This window comes from Oreochromis niloticus, linkage group LG17, assembly GCF_001858045.2.
Source record: "Oreochromis niloticus isolate F11D_XX linkage group LG17, O_niloticus_UMD_NMBU, whole genome shotgun sequence".
NCBI classification, from domain to species: domain Eukaryota; kingdom Metazoa; phylum Chordata; class Actinopteri; order Cichliformes; family Cichlidae; genus Oreochromis; species Oreochromis niloticus.
The window spans coordinates 20,133,149-20,151,258 of record NC_031981.2 but is presented as its reverse complement, the minus strand read 5'-3'; the positions used below and the strand labels follow the sequence as shown (position 1 = coordinate 20,151,258).

The 18,110-nt window shown below is 39.7% G+C and overlaps 1 protein-coding gene across 5 annotated transcripts; it reads left to right on the top strand.

The window, feature by feature from the left end:
- Nucleotides 1-874: 874 nt before the first annotated feature.
- LOC102077686 (interferon-induced very large GTPase 1) lies at nt 875-14,303 on the top strand. 5 transcript variants are annotated; one of them, XM_019346493.2, is made up of 11 exons: nt 888-1,031; nt 2,111-2,190; nt 3,153-3,320; nt 4,496-4,527; nt 5,129-5,234; nt 5,944-5,984; nt 6,158-6,269; nt 7,053-7,087; nt 8,421-8,526; nt 8,784-8,821; nt 8,912-14,303. In XM_019346493.2, the coding sequence occupies exons 3-11, from the start codon at nt 3,194-3,196 to the stop codon at nt 13,643-13,645; spliced, it is 5,331 nt and encodes a 1,776-aa protein (XP_019202038.1). In that variant the 5' UTR covers nt 888-1,031; nt 2,111-2,190; nt 3,153-3,193; the 3' UTR covers nt 13,646-14,303. The 5 variants fall into 5 exon arrangements, with proteins under 5 accessions (XP_019202039.1, XP_013128526.2, XP_019202038.1 ...); XM_019346494.2 differs by lacking the exon at nt 2,111-2,190 and having other exon boundaries at nt 875-1,031; nt 5,947-5,984; XM_013273072.3 differs by lacking the exon at nt 2,111-2,190 and having other exon boundaries at nt 875-1,031.
- Nucleotides 14,304-18,110: the final 3,807 nt, after the last annotated feature.

Genomic DNA, 18,110 nt, shown 5'->3' with positions numbered 1-18,110 from the left:
AGAGCTTTTTTCAATACTTAAAATTAAAAAAATCCTGTAACATTTGTTACAAACTCCCATAATTGAATTTTAAGTTGAATTTAGAAGCAGTTATGCTCCTGTATAAGACCTTGCATGTAGCTATGTATTGTTTATTTGGTGATTTATTCATGCATTTATTCCAGAGGGTTTAATATAATATTATGGAAATGCTTTCAATTTTAAATCTTATGAGACACTTGACTGTTTTAAAAAGTGGAGACTGAAATGAACCGACGACTGTCAAAGTAAGATGTTACAGTCGTGTGACTTTAAAAGCTGGTGGGGTTCAACGGTTTATTTAACACACTTTGCAAATACCATTCAGAGTACATTTTTCTTAATGGTTGATTTTGTGCAAAACATTACAGTGTGGCTGTAGCATAGTGGCACTACAGGAATCCCCCACATGCACCTGCACACATTGTTTCTTTGTTCTGAGCCACAGACCACACCCCCATCAGCACAATAATCAACTGCATGTGTAAATAATCCGCTGCAGTGTCTGAAGAAATGTATCCTCTTTAAGAACTTTAAAGTCTCTAAAGAACTGAACACTGTGATGATCTGATAGATCTTGAGCCAAATGCATGAAGAGAAAAAGACAAATTTAGCTGGTTGGTCTTTAAAGCACCACACTTTCTTTGTCATCATGCAAACAAAGTAAAATTAGCTGTGGGCTCAAAGTCTAACGAGCTGCTACATAAATGCAGGCGGTAACACTGCAGTCGTGCTTCCTGCGATGTTGATCCTCAGTTATGAAGAGCCCAACGTTTCTTTTAAGCCACATCATTTCTGGTAAATGATATAATGCGCAATGATATCATACTTTTACTTTTACTTTCATTCACCTCTACACTACATGGCATTGGCTCAAAGCCTGTGGGAAGGCTTTTTCAGGGGCAGATCTCCAGTCAAAGGTTGCTGAACTCTATAAAACTGTGCTGATAAGATTTACTGAGACGCAGCTGCATCTACACAAACTGGACCGAGCTCAGAAACACAAAGAAAAGGTGAGTACGTATTTACTGTGGAACATTTTTGTGTGTGAGTGCGCGCGTGTGTCGGTTACTTTAATTCACTGCAAAGCCGAGTTAGCTCTTCCAGGGTTAAAAGGTTTAATAAGGATGACAGTGAATCATGCAGCTGTGATCAGAGAGTTACAAACACTCATCATGGGCATGAATTTAAATAAATTCTGCTAATTCTGGTCAAATATCCAACTGTATTCAGGCCAGAAATTTGTTGAAGGCCAAAAGTTAAACCCTATATTAATGCGAGTGTATGTCTGTATTTGAGCCTGTTTGTATATTTTGGATTGTGTGTGGATTAAGTCATCAAGGATGTATGCTGTGTAATCATCCCATCCCGGAAAAACAACAGTTCAAGGAAACTGTGAAAAGCCTAAAACTGCCCTGACATTCATGCCCATGATGAGTGGATGTAAACGTCTGACCACAAATATATGCACATATTCCCATATTGCGGTTAAAACACCAAATCTGGGAATTTATTTTCTTAAGAACTGTGCTCATCCCTCCAGAAACACTTGGAGAATAAATGCCAACAAGCACTAAACCTGTTCGTGCAGCACATGATCGTCCAGCATGTGGTCTAAGACAGTTTATGTTGGGCTTTCCTTTAATTTATCCATCTTATGCACATTGTTTTTACTTTAATTTAGTTTTCATGTGAAAAACTCTGTTAAACTTTGAACTTTGAGTGAACTTTCATATTTGTTGCTTTCACATTTGATGTGGTTGCGCTTCCTTTTTCTGTCAGTTTGTCTAGTTGACAAAAGTTTGGTACTCTCCACTCTTTGCTCATCGGTAAAGTCCCTGCTGACATATTCCTCCATTCTTATGTGGGGCTTTCAAAAATATTAGTTTAACATTTTTATACATACAATATAATCAGGAGCAGTTTTAGTCTGCTGTGGGAGGATGGGCAGCTAGAAATTATAGGTATGTAACTTGAGCAAGGCAAAGGACAGTGGTTAGAGCAGCTGACAGATAACTACGTAGTTTGGTCTGAGACCCTGTTCAGCTGCTGTCATCTCTGAGATGACTGATTTTTTTTTTTTACATGATAGGAAAATGACTGAGAACTCATATGTTTCTGTCCACAAACTGAAGAACTGCAGTCAATGCAGGGATCAGCACATTTGTAAAGGTAACAAAGTAGACAGTTAATATATAAAGGAAGAAGAAGAAAAAAACTTCAAGTCAAAGAAGTTAAAAAAACAAAAACAGGGAAACAGCCACCTTTTCATTCTTACAGAGTGATCTTAGAGAGGACGCAGTCGAAGCCAGATGTAAACAAACACTGAAAATGGTTCATATTTACCAAAACACATTATGATGACTTCTAACCACGGATCATTTTTTTGTTTAACTTCACAAATCTCAAAAAATAAAAAAAAAAGCTTCATGTGCAGTCAAAGGTCTGCAAATATTTGTGACATTCTTTTTGCTCAGTTGAAAATCATTCATCACACACATCACAAGCACAAATCATCACACACACGGATCACATCACAGGTGCACAGGCACAGTGCCAGCATTGTGGGTCACGAGACATGTGTTGCCTTGTAATTATAGAAGTTAATGTTTTTAATGGAACAAGTGTGTCAGGGGTGATTTGTGACTGAAGGGTAGCAGGCAGGGTGAAGGGGTTGGTTCACGTGTAGATGGAAAAGAAAACCATAAGCAGCATGTCAAGTGTGGTCAGTTTCACTTTGGGGTTGTTTTTAATACAACACCAAAGCGTTAGATTTCTGAAATGCTAATTCTATGAAGCTTTTCTTATAATGAGGTGTTTCAACAGTGTGGTACTTCTAATTTTACTAAATTCAGAACCAGTTTTCAGTTTGTGTCACTATGTCTGCTGGTTAGTCTGGGCAACAGCAGCTCTCCGCTGAAATCTGTTTGCTGACCTGCTAAGGTCTCAGTTTATTGTGTATTTGTTTTTGGGAAAAGCACATTCGTTGTTTACAGTTCATTTCTGCTATCTGCTGCTATGATAAAGTTGTGTTTTTTTTCCTTGATTCAAAATGAAACCAAGATGCAGTTATTTAATTTTCTGTTGTCTGTAATTTTCTTTTCTAATCGCTCTTTATGAATCATCCCTGATAGATTACACTACTGATCTTCTGCTTGGATGAGAATCCACAGAGATGGAGGACCTTGAGCAGACAGCAGAAAAGAAAGGAGGGAAAAGAAGCTGTAGATTTTGGAGAAAAAGAAGAAAGAGTAAAATCTTCCGCTTGTGCTGCTGCTGTTGCTGTTGCTGTGCTACAGACGGTACTGTGATCTCTCTGTTACTGTACACACTGGTGTTCTGCTGCTAGCTGATTTTGTAGTTGATTAATTCATCTTTTAAATAGCACACTCTTTCTGGTTGTAAAACACAAATGCCTTAATTAGGCAGGTACCCCATATAGCTAGCTGCAGACTGGGCTTGTAGCATTTCTGTAATGAGTGTGTTTTTTTAGATGAACTAGCTTAACCGTTAGAAAACTCACAACGTGCTTCTGGCTCTGCAGCTGTTTCACCAACACTCCACAGCCCTGTTCAGTGGTGCATATAATAAATGTGACTGTTTTGTAGTTGTAAATGGCAGGTTTAATGTCCCACATTGTTCAAAATAAACTGTCAGCTAACCAGGCTCTTTAGTCAGTGCAGGCCGAAGAAGCCTACCCCTTGTTGTTGTTAACGTTTTAATCACTCTTTACAATCATAGAAACTGAACATTGAAGAGTAATAACTAAATAGCAAGTAAGCGATAAATCATCTGACCTACATTTATAGAAAGTCGTTCACTTCATTTATTTTATCTGCTTGATGGAGCCCATGATGGGTTTCACACATGAGGACCCAACAAGGCAAAACTGCCGTGGACCCTGTGTCTGCACAACCACTTGGGCCCCATAGTCCATGGGATAAATGTGGATTCGTCACACCCACAGCTCCACAATACACCCACATCTACCCACTGTGGGCCTGCACTGGCATGTTTGCTGGACCAGCTTATCTCCCTGACTTCCTGTTAAATCCAGATTTGAATGTACAATACTTCATCTTATCTGAAATAGCTCATAGTACCATGTTATCCCAATAGCACAGTTGAGCGGGCTTGTTCACTTCTTCACAATGCAGATCATTTACTTCAGTCTGAACTCTTGCATTTTGTCTTTTCTCCCTATGCACTTCTTTTTTCTTCTTCCTCACCTTTCTAGCTGGTTGCATTGATTGCTGCCCTTTCCTGAGTCTGTTTCTGCCAGAGGTCTACTCGTTTCAAAAGGGTGTTCTTCCTTCCCACTGTCGCTAAGTGCTGCTCATAGGGGACTGTATAGTGTAAGGTGCTTTGAGGCGACTGTTGTTACATTAAAAGTAACAAACTGAAACATTCAGGACTTAAATGTAGTAATCAAACCTGACATTATGTATGAGTTGTGTTTTTTTTTCTTTTTCCATAGATGAGTTGGATGAAAGTGAAACTACAACAAAGGTAAAATATATATATATATATATATATATTTATAATTCTCACATTTAATCGTACAGCTGTCACACATATTCATTTTCTAAGAGTTAAATTTCAAGATAAACACTACAAGCATGTCCATAAGATACATTTTGCTTAAATCTACAAAAAACAATGACACACAATTGTTGTTACCCAGAATGCCCAGTTGTTTTGCAGATTGATTAACCTCTGCCTATCTTTACTTGCCACAAACCCTAAAATGCTCTGCTCATGTTGCTGACCTGTCAGCCAAATTAGCTGCAAATGTCCCTCCGGCTGTTTGTCTTTAGTACCACTTACTTTCTGAAACATGTTGCTGTCATCAAATTCAAAATGAGCCTGTATTTTTAGTAAATAAGTAAAATGTCTCAGTTTAAACATCAGATATTTTTTGTGTGGTCTATTAGGAATAAAATATCAGTTTATGGGATTTGCAAATAACTGCATTTCTGTGTACATCCTTACAGTCAAACACTTCAACATTTGCATTTGTCTTGAATGCCTTTTTTGTTTTGTCCTTTGTTTTGAACAAAGATCATTTTTATCTCAGATCTAACCTGTTATTTTTTACCTGTTTTCTCAGCCTTTATTGAATAAAACTGGTGAAGCTCAGCACCTAGAGCTGAACATCACGAGCACAGGAAGTGAATCTGAAAACGCTCCAGCACCATCTTCCACCAATAACAGAGGTAATCTGATCACAACAGACTGACTGAGCATTTTTAAAAAAAAATTTTTTTTGGAGTTTAAACACAATGAAGAATTATTCATCTTATTAAACACAAAAGTGTGCAGCTCTGAAGGAGATGAGTCCAGCTGGGTCCAATCTGTGTTTCTACAGATATCAAATGTGTAATCTCTACTTACTGTTCCTTCAGTAATTTTAAGTGTTTTTGAGGGCTGTTCTTGAACAATTCTCAGCACATATTTCAAGCTCTGATCTCTAAAAATGCATGTCCCAAAACAGCTCGTACATGCAGCAGAGAAATGGAAAAAAATGTCTTCCACTGTCGTGATTATGAAGAGAAATGAAGCTCAGCACAGAGACATATGTGTAAACATTAATTAAAGTTATATTTCTGTATAAAATCTGACGTTTTCACACTACACTTTACACTAAAGCAACAGCAACAACAAAGTCAAATATCTTTTGCAAGCAGCAAAATAATTTACCTCAGAGTCAACAGACTAATTACTGCCTTCCACACATTGTTATCAGTGTGGTCAGAAAATCTTCTCAGTTTGTTGAACCAATATAAAACTCAGTATTGAGTATTGATCCATGTTCAGTCACTAAGACGGCGTACAACCCCATTTACCAAGGACAAGATGCAAAAAACATGAACAAAGCATGGTTGCCTTGACTGCACAATCAATCTCTTCTATGTCCTCTTGCAGTAGAAGAAAAAGTGGAGAACACATGTGAAGTCAGAGGAAAGGTAATGTTTTACCCTTTAATGTTTGTTCATCATTAAAGGACAACGTCTGTGTTCTGAACATAATGACAAGTTCAGTTCGGTTCAGTTTTATTTATATAGAGCCAAATCACATGTACTGTTTGAATCTAAGACATCGCAGCCAGCAAATAAAGTCAAGTGACTTCTTTACTCAGAGTGAGCCACGAGACGAAAATGAGGATCAGTCAGAGAAAAGAGAAGACACCGCAACAGGAGGAGGAGAATCTGAAACCTGGACTCCATCACAACCTTTAAACATTGAGAAAGGTAACCAAACTTTTCTTCTACAGTAACATACATTGAGGGAAATAACTATTTGATGCTTTGCTCATTTGCAAAGAAATAAACAGTCTTACGAATTCAACAGATTCAACAGTTCAGATCCAAAAGTGTCTAAACATCATTCAAAATGAACAATATCGTGTAAAAGCTGTCAGTGTGCACAATAACTGAGTTGGTTCACTTCTAACTTTGATAAATCAGACACTGACCTTCTTCCAAAACATGGTTTATTAACAAATACCCCAAAATGTCACTTCCCTTTGTCCTCAAAAGTGACCATGTCCTCAGCACCACCAATCAGAAGATGTAAATCAGATCATGTGACATTTAAACAGGCAATTTATCAGTTTGTTCACACAGATATAATTTTGTTTGCTAACTTTATGTGCTATTTTGTATCTTAACAACAGTAGTCTTTTGATACATCATATTATTTTACATCACCTATATGTGTGTCATTATTTATTTTAGGCACAGTGCAGTTAGTGAAGCATAACTTCTGTTCATGGATTATTGCTCATTCTGTTACTGTTTAGCAGTGTGTAAAACTTTTGGCTCCAATCCTTCAGTTGGACGGATTGAAAGTAAAGAGGTCACCTTTGACAGGGGCAGCATCTCGATTAATACATCAATGTATAAATACAACTAATATTCTTTATATCTAACTGAAGGAGATTCATTTCTTTAAAATAACATATTTTGACACTTGATAAAGCATGTCTTCAATGTTCGATCCTTTAACCTGCCTGCTGTTAACTTAACCTGCAGGAGAGGAGTCAGAGAAGAGCGCAGCTGAAACAGAGGTAAAGATGAAGTCTCTGTATTGTCCCTATTCACTGTCATAGCAAAATGAACACCAAACTGCGCCTCTAAGTCTACTTATAGCACTTATAACAGAACTTATATACTCTGATGAAAAGAAAAAACACTATCAATTTTTTTGTTTTACAAATATAATTAAGTCATCTGTTCCTTACCAGGAAACACAACCTCAGGTGCACAACAAAACATGACAGATTACACAATGTCATCACTTATTTAACAGAAAAAAGCCAAACTGCAGTAGCAGTGTGTTAAAAACTAAGTACACCATCGTCATCGACTGTGATCATCTCTAGAAAAGTTGAAGTTTTGGCAATGTGCAGATCTGGAGCAGTGTGAGAAGTGTGTGTTAATACAATCTTCCAAGGAGTGGACATAAAGGTCAGACGTAAAATGCTCAGAGAAACTGTGAAAAGCATGAGAGCTCCTGACTGTACATGCCCCAGTTAGCATACTAAATGTTAAAGTTCATGTCAGTAGAAAAGGACTGAACAAATACAGTTTCTTTGGAAGGTCTACAGGAGGAAGTCTCTATTCTCTCTCTAAAAAAAAGTTTAGATTTGCAAAGCTTCATGTGAACAAACCACAAAATATCTGGAACAATGCACTGTGGCAGATGAGAACAGAGTGGAGATGTTTGCCCATAATGCATAAAACAAAACTCAGCATATCACCGCAAACGCCTCATACCAACTGTCTACACTGTGGTTGAGACGTGATGATTTGGGTTTGTTTTGCAGCCACAGAAAACCTTACAGTCACTGAGTTGTCCAGGAAGTCTGTATACTAAAGAAGTCAAAAGATATTTTGAAGTAAATGTCACACAGCAAATCTACAACAGAAAGGCTGAAAAAGAAAAGAACAAAAGTGTTGAAATTGTCCAGTGAAAGACCAGACCTCAACCCAACCGAAATTCTGTGGTGGGAGTTTAAGAGAGCTGTGCAAAAATAAACAACCACAAATCTCAAAGAACTGAAGCAGCGATGTGAAAGAGTGAGCGCTTCAAGTTATTGCTGCTAAAAGTGGTTCTGCAATTTACTTAATCCTGGGGTGGACTGTTTCTCATACGTAGTTTTTCACAAACTGCTTCATTTTGGTTCAGTCTTTGTTGAATACTGACAGGGAGCAACAAGTTACGATACATCTGTGAGATGTTTATCAATATCTTTTATTCTCTAATGCTTAAAATTTTATTTGTGAAGAAAGTAATTTCTAGCCATAACAGATTTCACAAAAAATGAAGATCTTGTCATCATTTTGTTATAAAGGTCAGTGGCTCTACCTGAAAGCTAAGTTAAAATATCTGTTTTTTAGAGCTACACTGTGAATGAAGACATACAGTCAAAGACTGATGACACTGCAGCACCAGCAGAAAACTCTATAATCAAGATTCAAGCGTCATCTGAAGCCAATAAGAAGGGTAATATTTTTAATTTGGACTCTGATCATACACAATAGCAAATAGCTAGATAGATAGATAGATAGATAGATAGATAGATAGATAGATAGATAGATAGATAGATAGATAGATAGATAGATAGATAGATAGATAGATAGATAGATAGAATATATGAATAGTTACATTTATAAAGTATTTACACTGAAACATTTGCGTCAAACATTAGAGAAATGTGCTGATTCCAACTCACTTGGTTCTGCTTCATTGATATCCCGCAGAAACGTCAGATAATGACATGAGTAAAAATGAAGAGGAGGTAGGAGAGTAAACATTTCTACCAAATGATCAAAATGACTATTTGGTTTGTTCTTTCATGTGACAAGATATTTTAATTTCATTCTCACAGAAGAAGTCACACCATGGACAATTTGAGACACTGCTCAGCAGACTTCATCTTCAAGACAAACTCCAACTCAAGTTTTCAGTAGAAGATTTTTTTCAAATACGCCCACCTATAAAACAGCACCACATCACATCTGAGAAAGATCTAGCTCAGATGTTTCTCTACAGACTGACGATGTTAGACTACAGGGCCAGATGTATTCTTGTAAGACCAGACAGTCTTGAGATGGCCTATTTAAATCCCACAGTTTCTGAAATCACTGAGACAGATGACGGTGATTTGGAGGCTTTATTGAGAACAAGCGTAGACGCACATGAGAAAGAACAGACTCCTCTGCATCCAATGGATGTTCAGATGGCAGTATATCACTGCTCAGACAGCTTCCTTAAACAGATCATAATTGCAAAGCTCGCTCAGTGTCAGTATGCCTTACCTTTGCTTGTTCCTGACCCAGTATCAAAGGAGATTGTGTGTCCTTTGTGGACATTCAGACAAATAACAAAAAGCTGGAAGGTAACTCAAATCGAGCCTGACTCACAAATTGTCACCATGAAGAATATCCCAGTCTACAAAGCTCAGACACCCTTGGTGTCATTTCTCCGCCTGGGCTCTTTGTCAGTGTCTAAATCTCAGATGATGAACACTTTGCTCAACGATCGTCACAGCACCTTCTTCCACAGAAACTGCCTAGGAAGCACCAAGTCTCGCCATCTGATGGATGGTGTGGCAGAGATTGCCTGGTACTGTCCTGCTGGAAAACCCAATGATGCCTTCAATGACTGCATTGCCTTTTGTAATCTTCATGGTGACGCGCTGTCACTTGAAGAACAGCGTGAAATATTGATTGAAAAATCCTCCATCAATATTTTTCTTGTTGAAACTCTGCAGAAAAACAAAGAAAGTAGTTCTTTCATAGCAAATCTTTTTAAGTCCAAGAAGTCGCTCATTTGCATCACTGTTGATGATTGCTGTGATGTTAAGACAAAAAATGGAAAATACATTATCGGGCTCAAAGATAAAAACCAAGCGGATGTATCTGAACAGCTGAAAAAGATCATTAGAGAAGTTTTATCTTCTCCAGATGGATCCAACTTGAAGCCATTTTTCCATCTTGAAACCATGGCTGAGCTCTCTGGAACCAGAGTGGATGAAAGTGACCCAGCCTGTCAAAGAGGGAAATCTGCTGCTTTGCAAATAATGAATCTGCTCACAAAAGACAACATGGATGTCTCAAAGATCAAAGATGAATTTCTTGCTGTTCAAGGGCAGCTCTGGTGTGACTGGTGCAAAATACACAAACAGCTGTTTCATCTTAAAGGAGAAATTGAAAGGGAGAAAAGTCAAAAGCAACAAGAACTGATGAGAATCCGTCAGAAACAATGTGCTGCTTCCTGCAGTAAACTGATGGAGCTGTTCATTGGAAGCCTCTCATCATTGCCACCAATAGACAAAGAATATTTCCTAAAATGGACTCAGATCTTAATAGATGCGCTCTCCACAAATTATCTTTCTTTGATTCTCAGAAGTTACAATACAACATGGTCTGAGGTCTTGGTTTTGAAAAACAAACACGACAAATCAGATTTGTTATCGAGGAAACAAGCTGAGCTCGAAGACATCTCCAAAAAACTGCAGTCTGCTTCTTTTGGCTTGGAGCACATCTTCAGGGAAATGGGACAGATCTATGAAGCCCATAGAGACATACAGCAGGAGAGCAACAACACTGGCTGGTCTAAATATCCTGAGCTGGCTGCACAGTTGATGATATCAGGATATCCAATGGAGCTGATGGATGGAGATGCAGGTCACGTGCCTTTAACGTGGATCTCCAGTCTTTTAGAGGAAGTCATCAAGAAACTGGGTGACCAGAGGGTTTTTGTGTTGTCAGTTTTAGGCCTACAAAGCAGTGGAAAATCAACAATGCTGAACACCATGTTTGGTTTGCAGTTTGCAGTAAGTGCTGGCAGGTGCACCAAAGGTGCCTTTATGCAATTGCTCAAAGTATCAGAGGAGATGCAGAAAGACTTTCAGACCGACTATGTTCTAGTGGTGGACACTGAAGGACTCTGTGCTCTTGAGTTGGAAGGTAATGCCACTCCTCACCATGACAATGAACTGGCAACATTTGTTGTTGGTCTGGGAAACTTGACATTGATCAACATCTTTGGAGAGAATCCATCTGAGATGCAGGACATTCTGCAGATTGTTGTTCAGGCTTTCATGAGGATGAAGAAAGTTCAGCTTTCTCCCAGTTGTGTGTTTGTTCACCAGAATGTTACAGATGTGGCAGCAGCAGAGAAAAACATGGATGGAAAGAGACGCCTGCAGGAAAAACTGGACCAGATGACCAAGCTAGCAGCTGAAGAGGAGGTTTGCGATGCAGAGTGCTTCAGTGATGTCATTGAATTTGATGTGCAAAAAGATGTGAAATACTGTGCCCAGCTATGGGAGGGCAGTCCACCCATGGCTCCTCCAAATCCAGGTTACAGTGAGAGCATCCAAGAACTAAAGAACGTCATCCTGTCTAAAGCTTCAAAGTCTGCTGGAATCACACTCTCTCAGTTCAAGACCAAAGTTCAGGACCTGTGGAACGCCCTTCTGAATGAAAGCTTTGTTTTCAGTTTTAAAAACACACTTGAAATCGCAGTATACAGAAAACTTGAGGTTCAGTATGGGAACTGGACCTGGGCCCTTAGAAGCAAGATGTTGACCACTGAAGAACAGCTTCATAACAGAATTGAAAATGGAGATCTTGACAAGGTTGAGAAGACTTATCTTTTGGAGGAAACAAGCAAAACATTTAAAGAAATTAGGAAAGCGATAAAAACATACTTTGAGAGTGACAAAGATAAAGAAATGTTGACTCAGTGGAGAGGACGATTTGAAATCAAAATCAGTGAGTTTTATGATGAGCAGGTGAGCAGATTAAAAACAAAACTGGATGGAGTTATCCTGCAGAAGAAAGCATGTAAACAGTTGGATGATGATAAGACAGGCTTTGAGAACAAGCTGTTACAGAAGAGCAAAGAGCTCGCTCAGCAACTGAAGGATAAAGTCAGAGATGAAGAAGAGCTTAACAAACAGTTCAACTCTGTTTGGAGTGGCTGGATTACTGAATTAACAGCAGATACTAAAACAGTTGTAGACGTCAACTTGGAAGAAGATTATTGTACTATTCTTCAAGAACTCGGTTTTGAAGTGGCTTTTGTAGATGAATCAAAAAGACGTGGGAGATACAAGAAAATATCTGAGATTGGTGATTATTCAGACTACCTAAAGACAAGTGGACCAAAATTTCTGGGGACTGTGGTAGATCTTTACAAAAAATATGCTTTCAGCAGTTCTTTCTCATTTAAAGAACAACAACAAATCAGATCGCTCATCGAAAAAGCTGAAAACGAGTCCCTTGTTGCACTGAAAAGCAAACCTGTAGCAACAAGAGGCTACACACCAACTTACTTGCATGAACTTGCCAAACATGTGAAAGACGAAGTCGAGGAATTTGTGTCAGAGAGGAAATTTGCTTTGAAGAAGGATTTTACAGTTGATCTCTTGCTGTATGTGTTTGACAGAGCAGAGACTTGGCTTCTCGAGTCCCACAAAAAATTCAAAATGAGGAATGATCCACTCACATATTTAGAAAGCAAGGAAGCACAGTTTTCCACAGTTTTTAGAAGCTTTTGCAAAGGAAATTCATCTGCTGTTGTCCTTGGAGAACTGATCTGTGAAAAGCTGAAAGCTTCCACTGTTGAGGCGCTCTACAACAGGACTGCCATTGATCTGGCTAACCAGATGAAGTGCAATTTCCCAGCATTCAGTGGCAACACTCTGGACTTGGAGAAACATATACTGAAGTCCCTCGCTGAGAAAGAAGTCTTTGATGATTTCATCACCTACATCAAAAACCCAAGGAGACATACAAAAGCTTTTATCACAGCAGCAGTAGAGAAATACATCTTCAAAGATCACAAGGATGAAGCTGCGAATTTACTTGAGAAAAATGTTCTTGACATCAACTCACTTGTTAGTCAAGCTTTATTTACTGCAACACAGAAAGTCCAAACTCAGGGAGGAGACGCAGACACGTGGCTGAAGGAGTTTTCCAGTGTGCTAAATGATAAGCTCACCCTGGATCCCATTTGTTCTCAAAACTTCAGTGACATAAACGATTTTGACTTTCTGAAGGGAGAGATAGAGAAAGGATTTGCTGCCATTATTGTGCAGATGAGCACCATGTCACTGGAAAACTTGAAGGAATCCAGACTGAAGCCTGATGAAATCCTCACAGATCAGCTGTGTAAGCGTTGCTGGGTAAAGTGTCCATTCTGTTCCGCTGTTTGTATCAACACTATTGAAGATCACAGTCCCGATGACCACAGCGTCCCTTTCCATCGACCTAATGGGATCCAAGGATGGCACTACAAAGGCACAGTGGAGTTGTGCATCACTTTCTGCACAACAAACGTTTCGAGCGAAGGCAGGTTTTACCCTCATCATGATTCAGAGGAAAGCATTCCTTATAAACAATACAGAACTGCTGGCTCAAAGTATGCCACATGGAGAATCACCCCCGATGGGTCGAGACTATCGTACTGGAAATGGTTTGTGTGCCGATTTCAAAACACACTGGAAGAGCACTATAACCTAAAATTCCAGGGCAGAGGAGAGATTCCTGATGACTGGAAAACAATCTCTAAAGAGGAAGCCATTAAAAGCCTTGATGAAATGTTCTGCTAACTCAAACAAACTGAAGCCCTAGGCTAAATTTTCTTTTCACCCACATAATATCTGAATTAACCACTGAAATTTTTTTTTTTTTTGGGGGGGGGGGGGGGATTAATTAAGATTCTTACAACTAACCGGTGACAGAGAAATGAGGAATGTTTGTAAGATATTACAATATTACATTTTTAGAAGGTCTCTTTCTATGTAAGGGGGGGGGTGTTGCAGCATAAACAAATGTTTGGCAGCCACATAAAGAAAATCACCCGCATTTAATAACTGTACACAGACTTTGTGTGTGTGTGTGTGTGTCAAATTGAGTCATTTAGTTTGATTAATATGTACAGATTTATCAGATATGTTGTCACAAATTATGTAACATTTGAAGGATGAAGAATGTAAAACTTTTTACACAAATAGTTTGAAAATATTGCCACTGAAAACCATATCAGATCCACAACATTTTTTCATTTAATTTTTTTAGTTTTAGATTCTATGTTTATGTTAAAGAACACTGTCACATATAAGATTTAGGATGGTTTCCTAACATTTCAAACTATTTACAGAACAATCAGCTGTTCTGCATCAAATTTGATGCCACAGAAATTGTTTGTGCCACTCCAAAAATAATTTCTGTCCACATAAAGGAGAACAACAGCCTGATACCTGCAGGCCTGACAACAGCAGATGTATCACTGCTGTAACACCTGTAACATTCAGCAGCCGCCTCATTGTTCTCTGACACACAACAAAACTATTGACTACACTACACACTAACTACACACTAACTACACAAGATTTGCGCTAAACGTCGCAAATCTTTCACATCTCAAAACACCGCTCTCACTTCTAAAACTTCCCCCCGTTTCTTAACAACTTGCCATATCATTTTTTGATTGGGCGACATGGTACTTTTTTCGACCAATAGGAAAGGGTGGGGGGGTTTGGTTTTGGTTTTGCTCACAGGTGGAGAGCGCTTTCGAGTGTTTTTCTTATAAAATGCCGTTTCTACCGTTTCTTCCCGCAGTAAATATAAACAACGATAGTATTCAGGAAGAAAACCAAACATTATATATTTTTATCATAATTCTGGTTTTACGTGGCCTATCAACACAATTTAAAAACTGGTATAAAGTCCACACTTTTTCCGTCAATTGTTCTGTCTGTCCTGCTCACATCTCCAATGGTTGTACACGTTGTCATTAACATGGCTTCACTGCACATCAGCCACGCCGCTTTGCCAGCTAAAACACCGGTGTCGGCACATAAGGACGCTGTCATAGCCTGTCAACGACGTTGATTAGCTGCGTATATACGAATGTGAATCGCATTATTGGCTGGACTATGGGATAAGGTGGCATAGTTCTAATCCCATACGGGAGCAGCCAGTCACTTACTGACTAACACTGCAAAACACAATTGTTAAAGTTTTAAGTTTTATTTCAATTCAGGTTAGATTTTTTTTTGTGCGCAATGCAGATTTTCTGTGCGTAGAGACCGTGCCAGCAGTGCGCACGTGCGCAGCTTAGAGGGAACATTGATCCTCACTGTATGTAGTTATTTAGACTTTTGTTTTATGCTGACAGTTTGTTGTCCAAATTGTTTTGGACTTTTTAAATGTGATATGAATAAATGGCATGTACATTATGTAAAAATGCTTAAAAAATAAAGAATTTTAGAAAATAAAATTTTCTAAAAGTCTTTTTTTGTTTGTTTTTGTTCTGACATACAATCTGAACTCTGTGAATTTATATGCACAGTAGTGAGTCTTTCAAAACTCCTATCAAGCCAAGTTTAATTAAGAGTAGTACTTAATAAAGTATGTTTATGCAAAAAATACATTTTCTAAGTGATAACAATGAAAATAAGTTTTGAAATTTGTAAAAGTGTTTATGTGTTACACATAAGAAGTAGCACATCTCCAAAAGTTGATTCTGTTCATCTGGACGTAGCGTTTTGTGGGAGAAACGTTTCGTCACTCATCCAAGTGACTTCTTCAGTCTCAGCTGACTGCAGGTTTCCCCAAACCTTATAAACAGTACATTTGCATAATGACTGAAGCCAGCCCACTGAAGGAACAATGGGCTGTGAGGTCAGTTCCTTAATCATAATTATGCAAATTCCCATGACCATTGATCAACAATCACTGACCAAAACCCACTGATCAAAGAACACTGATCTATGGCCATGAGTACCATTCACAGAGAGTTGGGGAATGGCTGCAATCACAGCATTGTAAGATGGCGAAAGATGTACCCTTAGGCCCCCTCCTCGATTCAGAGATGGTCTTTCCCTTTTCACGTAAATGGCCTCCTTGACTCCGCGCTCAAACCAGCGTTCTTCCCTGTCCAGGATGTGTACATCCTCATCGTTGAAAGAGTGTCCACTGGCCTGTAGGTGTAAGTAGACTGCAGTGTCCAGGCCTGACGAGGTAGCTCTTCTGTGTTGTGCCATCCGCTTTGGTTTCCCCGATGTATAAATCCTGGCAATCCTCCTGGCACTTAACAGCGTACACTGTGTTACTCTGTTTGTGTCGGGGGACCCGATCCTTGGGGTGGACCAGTTTTTGGCGCAGCGTATTTTGGGGTTTAAAAGCCACAGAGACCCGGTGTTTAGAAAAAATGCGTCTCAACTGTTCCGATACTCCTGACACATATGGGATCACTACAGGTTTTCGCTTGGGCAGCGGTTGTCCGGCTGGAGCTTTCTTTAGGTGTCTTTCCAGCTTTGACAAAAGTCCAGCTGGGATAACCACATTTACTCAGGGCCTTCTTGATGTGCTGTTCTTCTGCCTCCCTGGCCGCTGTGTCAGTGGGGATGGTGTTCGCTCTGTGTTGTAGCATCCTGATGACACCCAGTTTGTGCTCCAGTGGATGATGAGAGTCAAACCTTAGATACTGATCCGTATGCGTAGGTTTACGGTACACATCAGCTTTTAGATGTCCCCCATTACTGATGGAAATCTCACAGTCTAAGAAGGCTAACCTGCCACTTTTCATATCCTCCCTGGTGAATTTGATGTGTTGGTCCACCGAGTTAATGTGATCCGTGAAATGTAGTACGTCATGAGATTTGATTTTCACCCAGGTGTCATCCACATATCTGAACCAATGGCTTGGTGGTGTTCCAGGGTAGGATAGCAAAGCCCTTCTTCCATGTACAAATTGGCCACGATGGGTGAAACTGGGGAGCCCATGGCACACCCATGTTTCTGCCTGTAGAACTGACCCTTGTATGTGAAGTAAGTGGAATGAAGACAGTTCCAAAAGCAAACACACTTGGTCGATGCTGAGAGTGGTCCTGCTGCTGAGGTTGGTGTCATCCTGTAATCTCTTACGGACTACCTCCAACGCTTCCGTGACTGGGATGCAAGTGAAGAGAGATGTAACATTGTACGAGACCATGGTTTCATCTGCCTCCATAATGACATCTCTCACCTTCTCAACAAAATCCAGGGTGTTCTGGATGTGGTGTTCAGAGCTGCCCACCAGCGGGTTGAGGATTGAAGCCAGAAACTTGGAGATGTTATAGGTGACCGAGTTGATCATGCAGACAATCGGTCTTAAGGGTGCACCCTGCTTATGTATTTTCGGTAAACCATACAGACTTGGTGTAGACTCCCCTGGGTACAGCCTGTGGTATGAGGTCCGGTCAATAGCCTTGTCTTGTTCTAACTGCTTCAGACAGTCTATCACCCTCTTCCTGTAGCCACTTCCTGGGTCTCGTTTCAGGGGCTCATAAGTATTTCCATCACTGAGTAGTGACAAAATCTTCTCATGATAGTCTTTCTGGTTAAGCAATACCGTGCACCTACCCTTGTCTGCCGGAAGGATGATAATGTTGTTGTCATCACTAAGTGATGTGAGTGCCTTCCTCTCCTCCATGGTGATGTTGGATGCTGGGGGCTTTGCATTGCTGAGACAGGCTGAAACTTTCTTCCGTAGTTGCTCTGCTTCCACTTCTGCAATATTGTTGTTACGAATTGCTGTTTCTGTGGCGGTGATCAGCTCCACTAGCGGGATTTGTCTCGGTGTGACGGCAAAATTCAACCCTTTAGCAAGGATGTTTTTCTCTGTTTGGGTGAGCTGTCTGTCAGACAAATTCTTCACCCACTTGTCCACATCCTCCATGTCGCATCCTTGTCTCTTCTGGCCACTGAGGACACTCTCCGTATTTTGCAGTGGTGTCCGACGTACAACAAGTAAGTCAAACTTCCTTTGTTGCCTGGTCTTAGACTTCTTGTGCTGTACTAGACGAGCCTTCCTTCAGTGGGCTGGTTTCAGTCATTATGCAAATGTACTGTTTATAAGGTTTGGGGAAACCTGCAGTAAGCTGAGACTGAAGAAGTCACTTGGATGAGTGACAAAACGTTTCTCCCACCAAACGCTACATCCAGATGAACAGATTCAACTTTTGGAGATTTACTTTCCTGGATGATTGAGAATGCATCAAGAAGTAGCATAGTCAAAGGAGTTTGCAA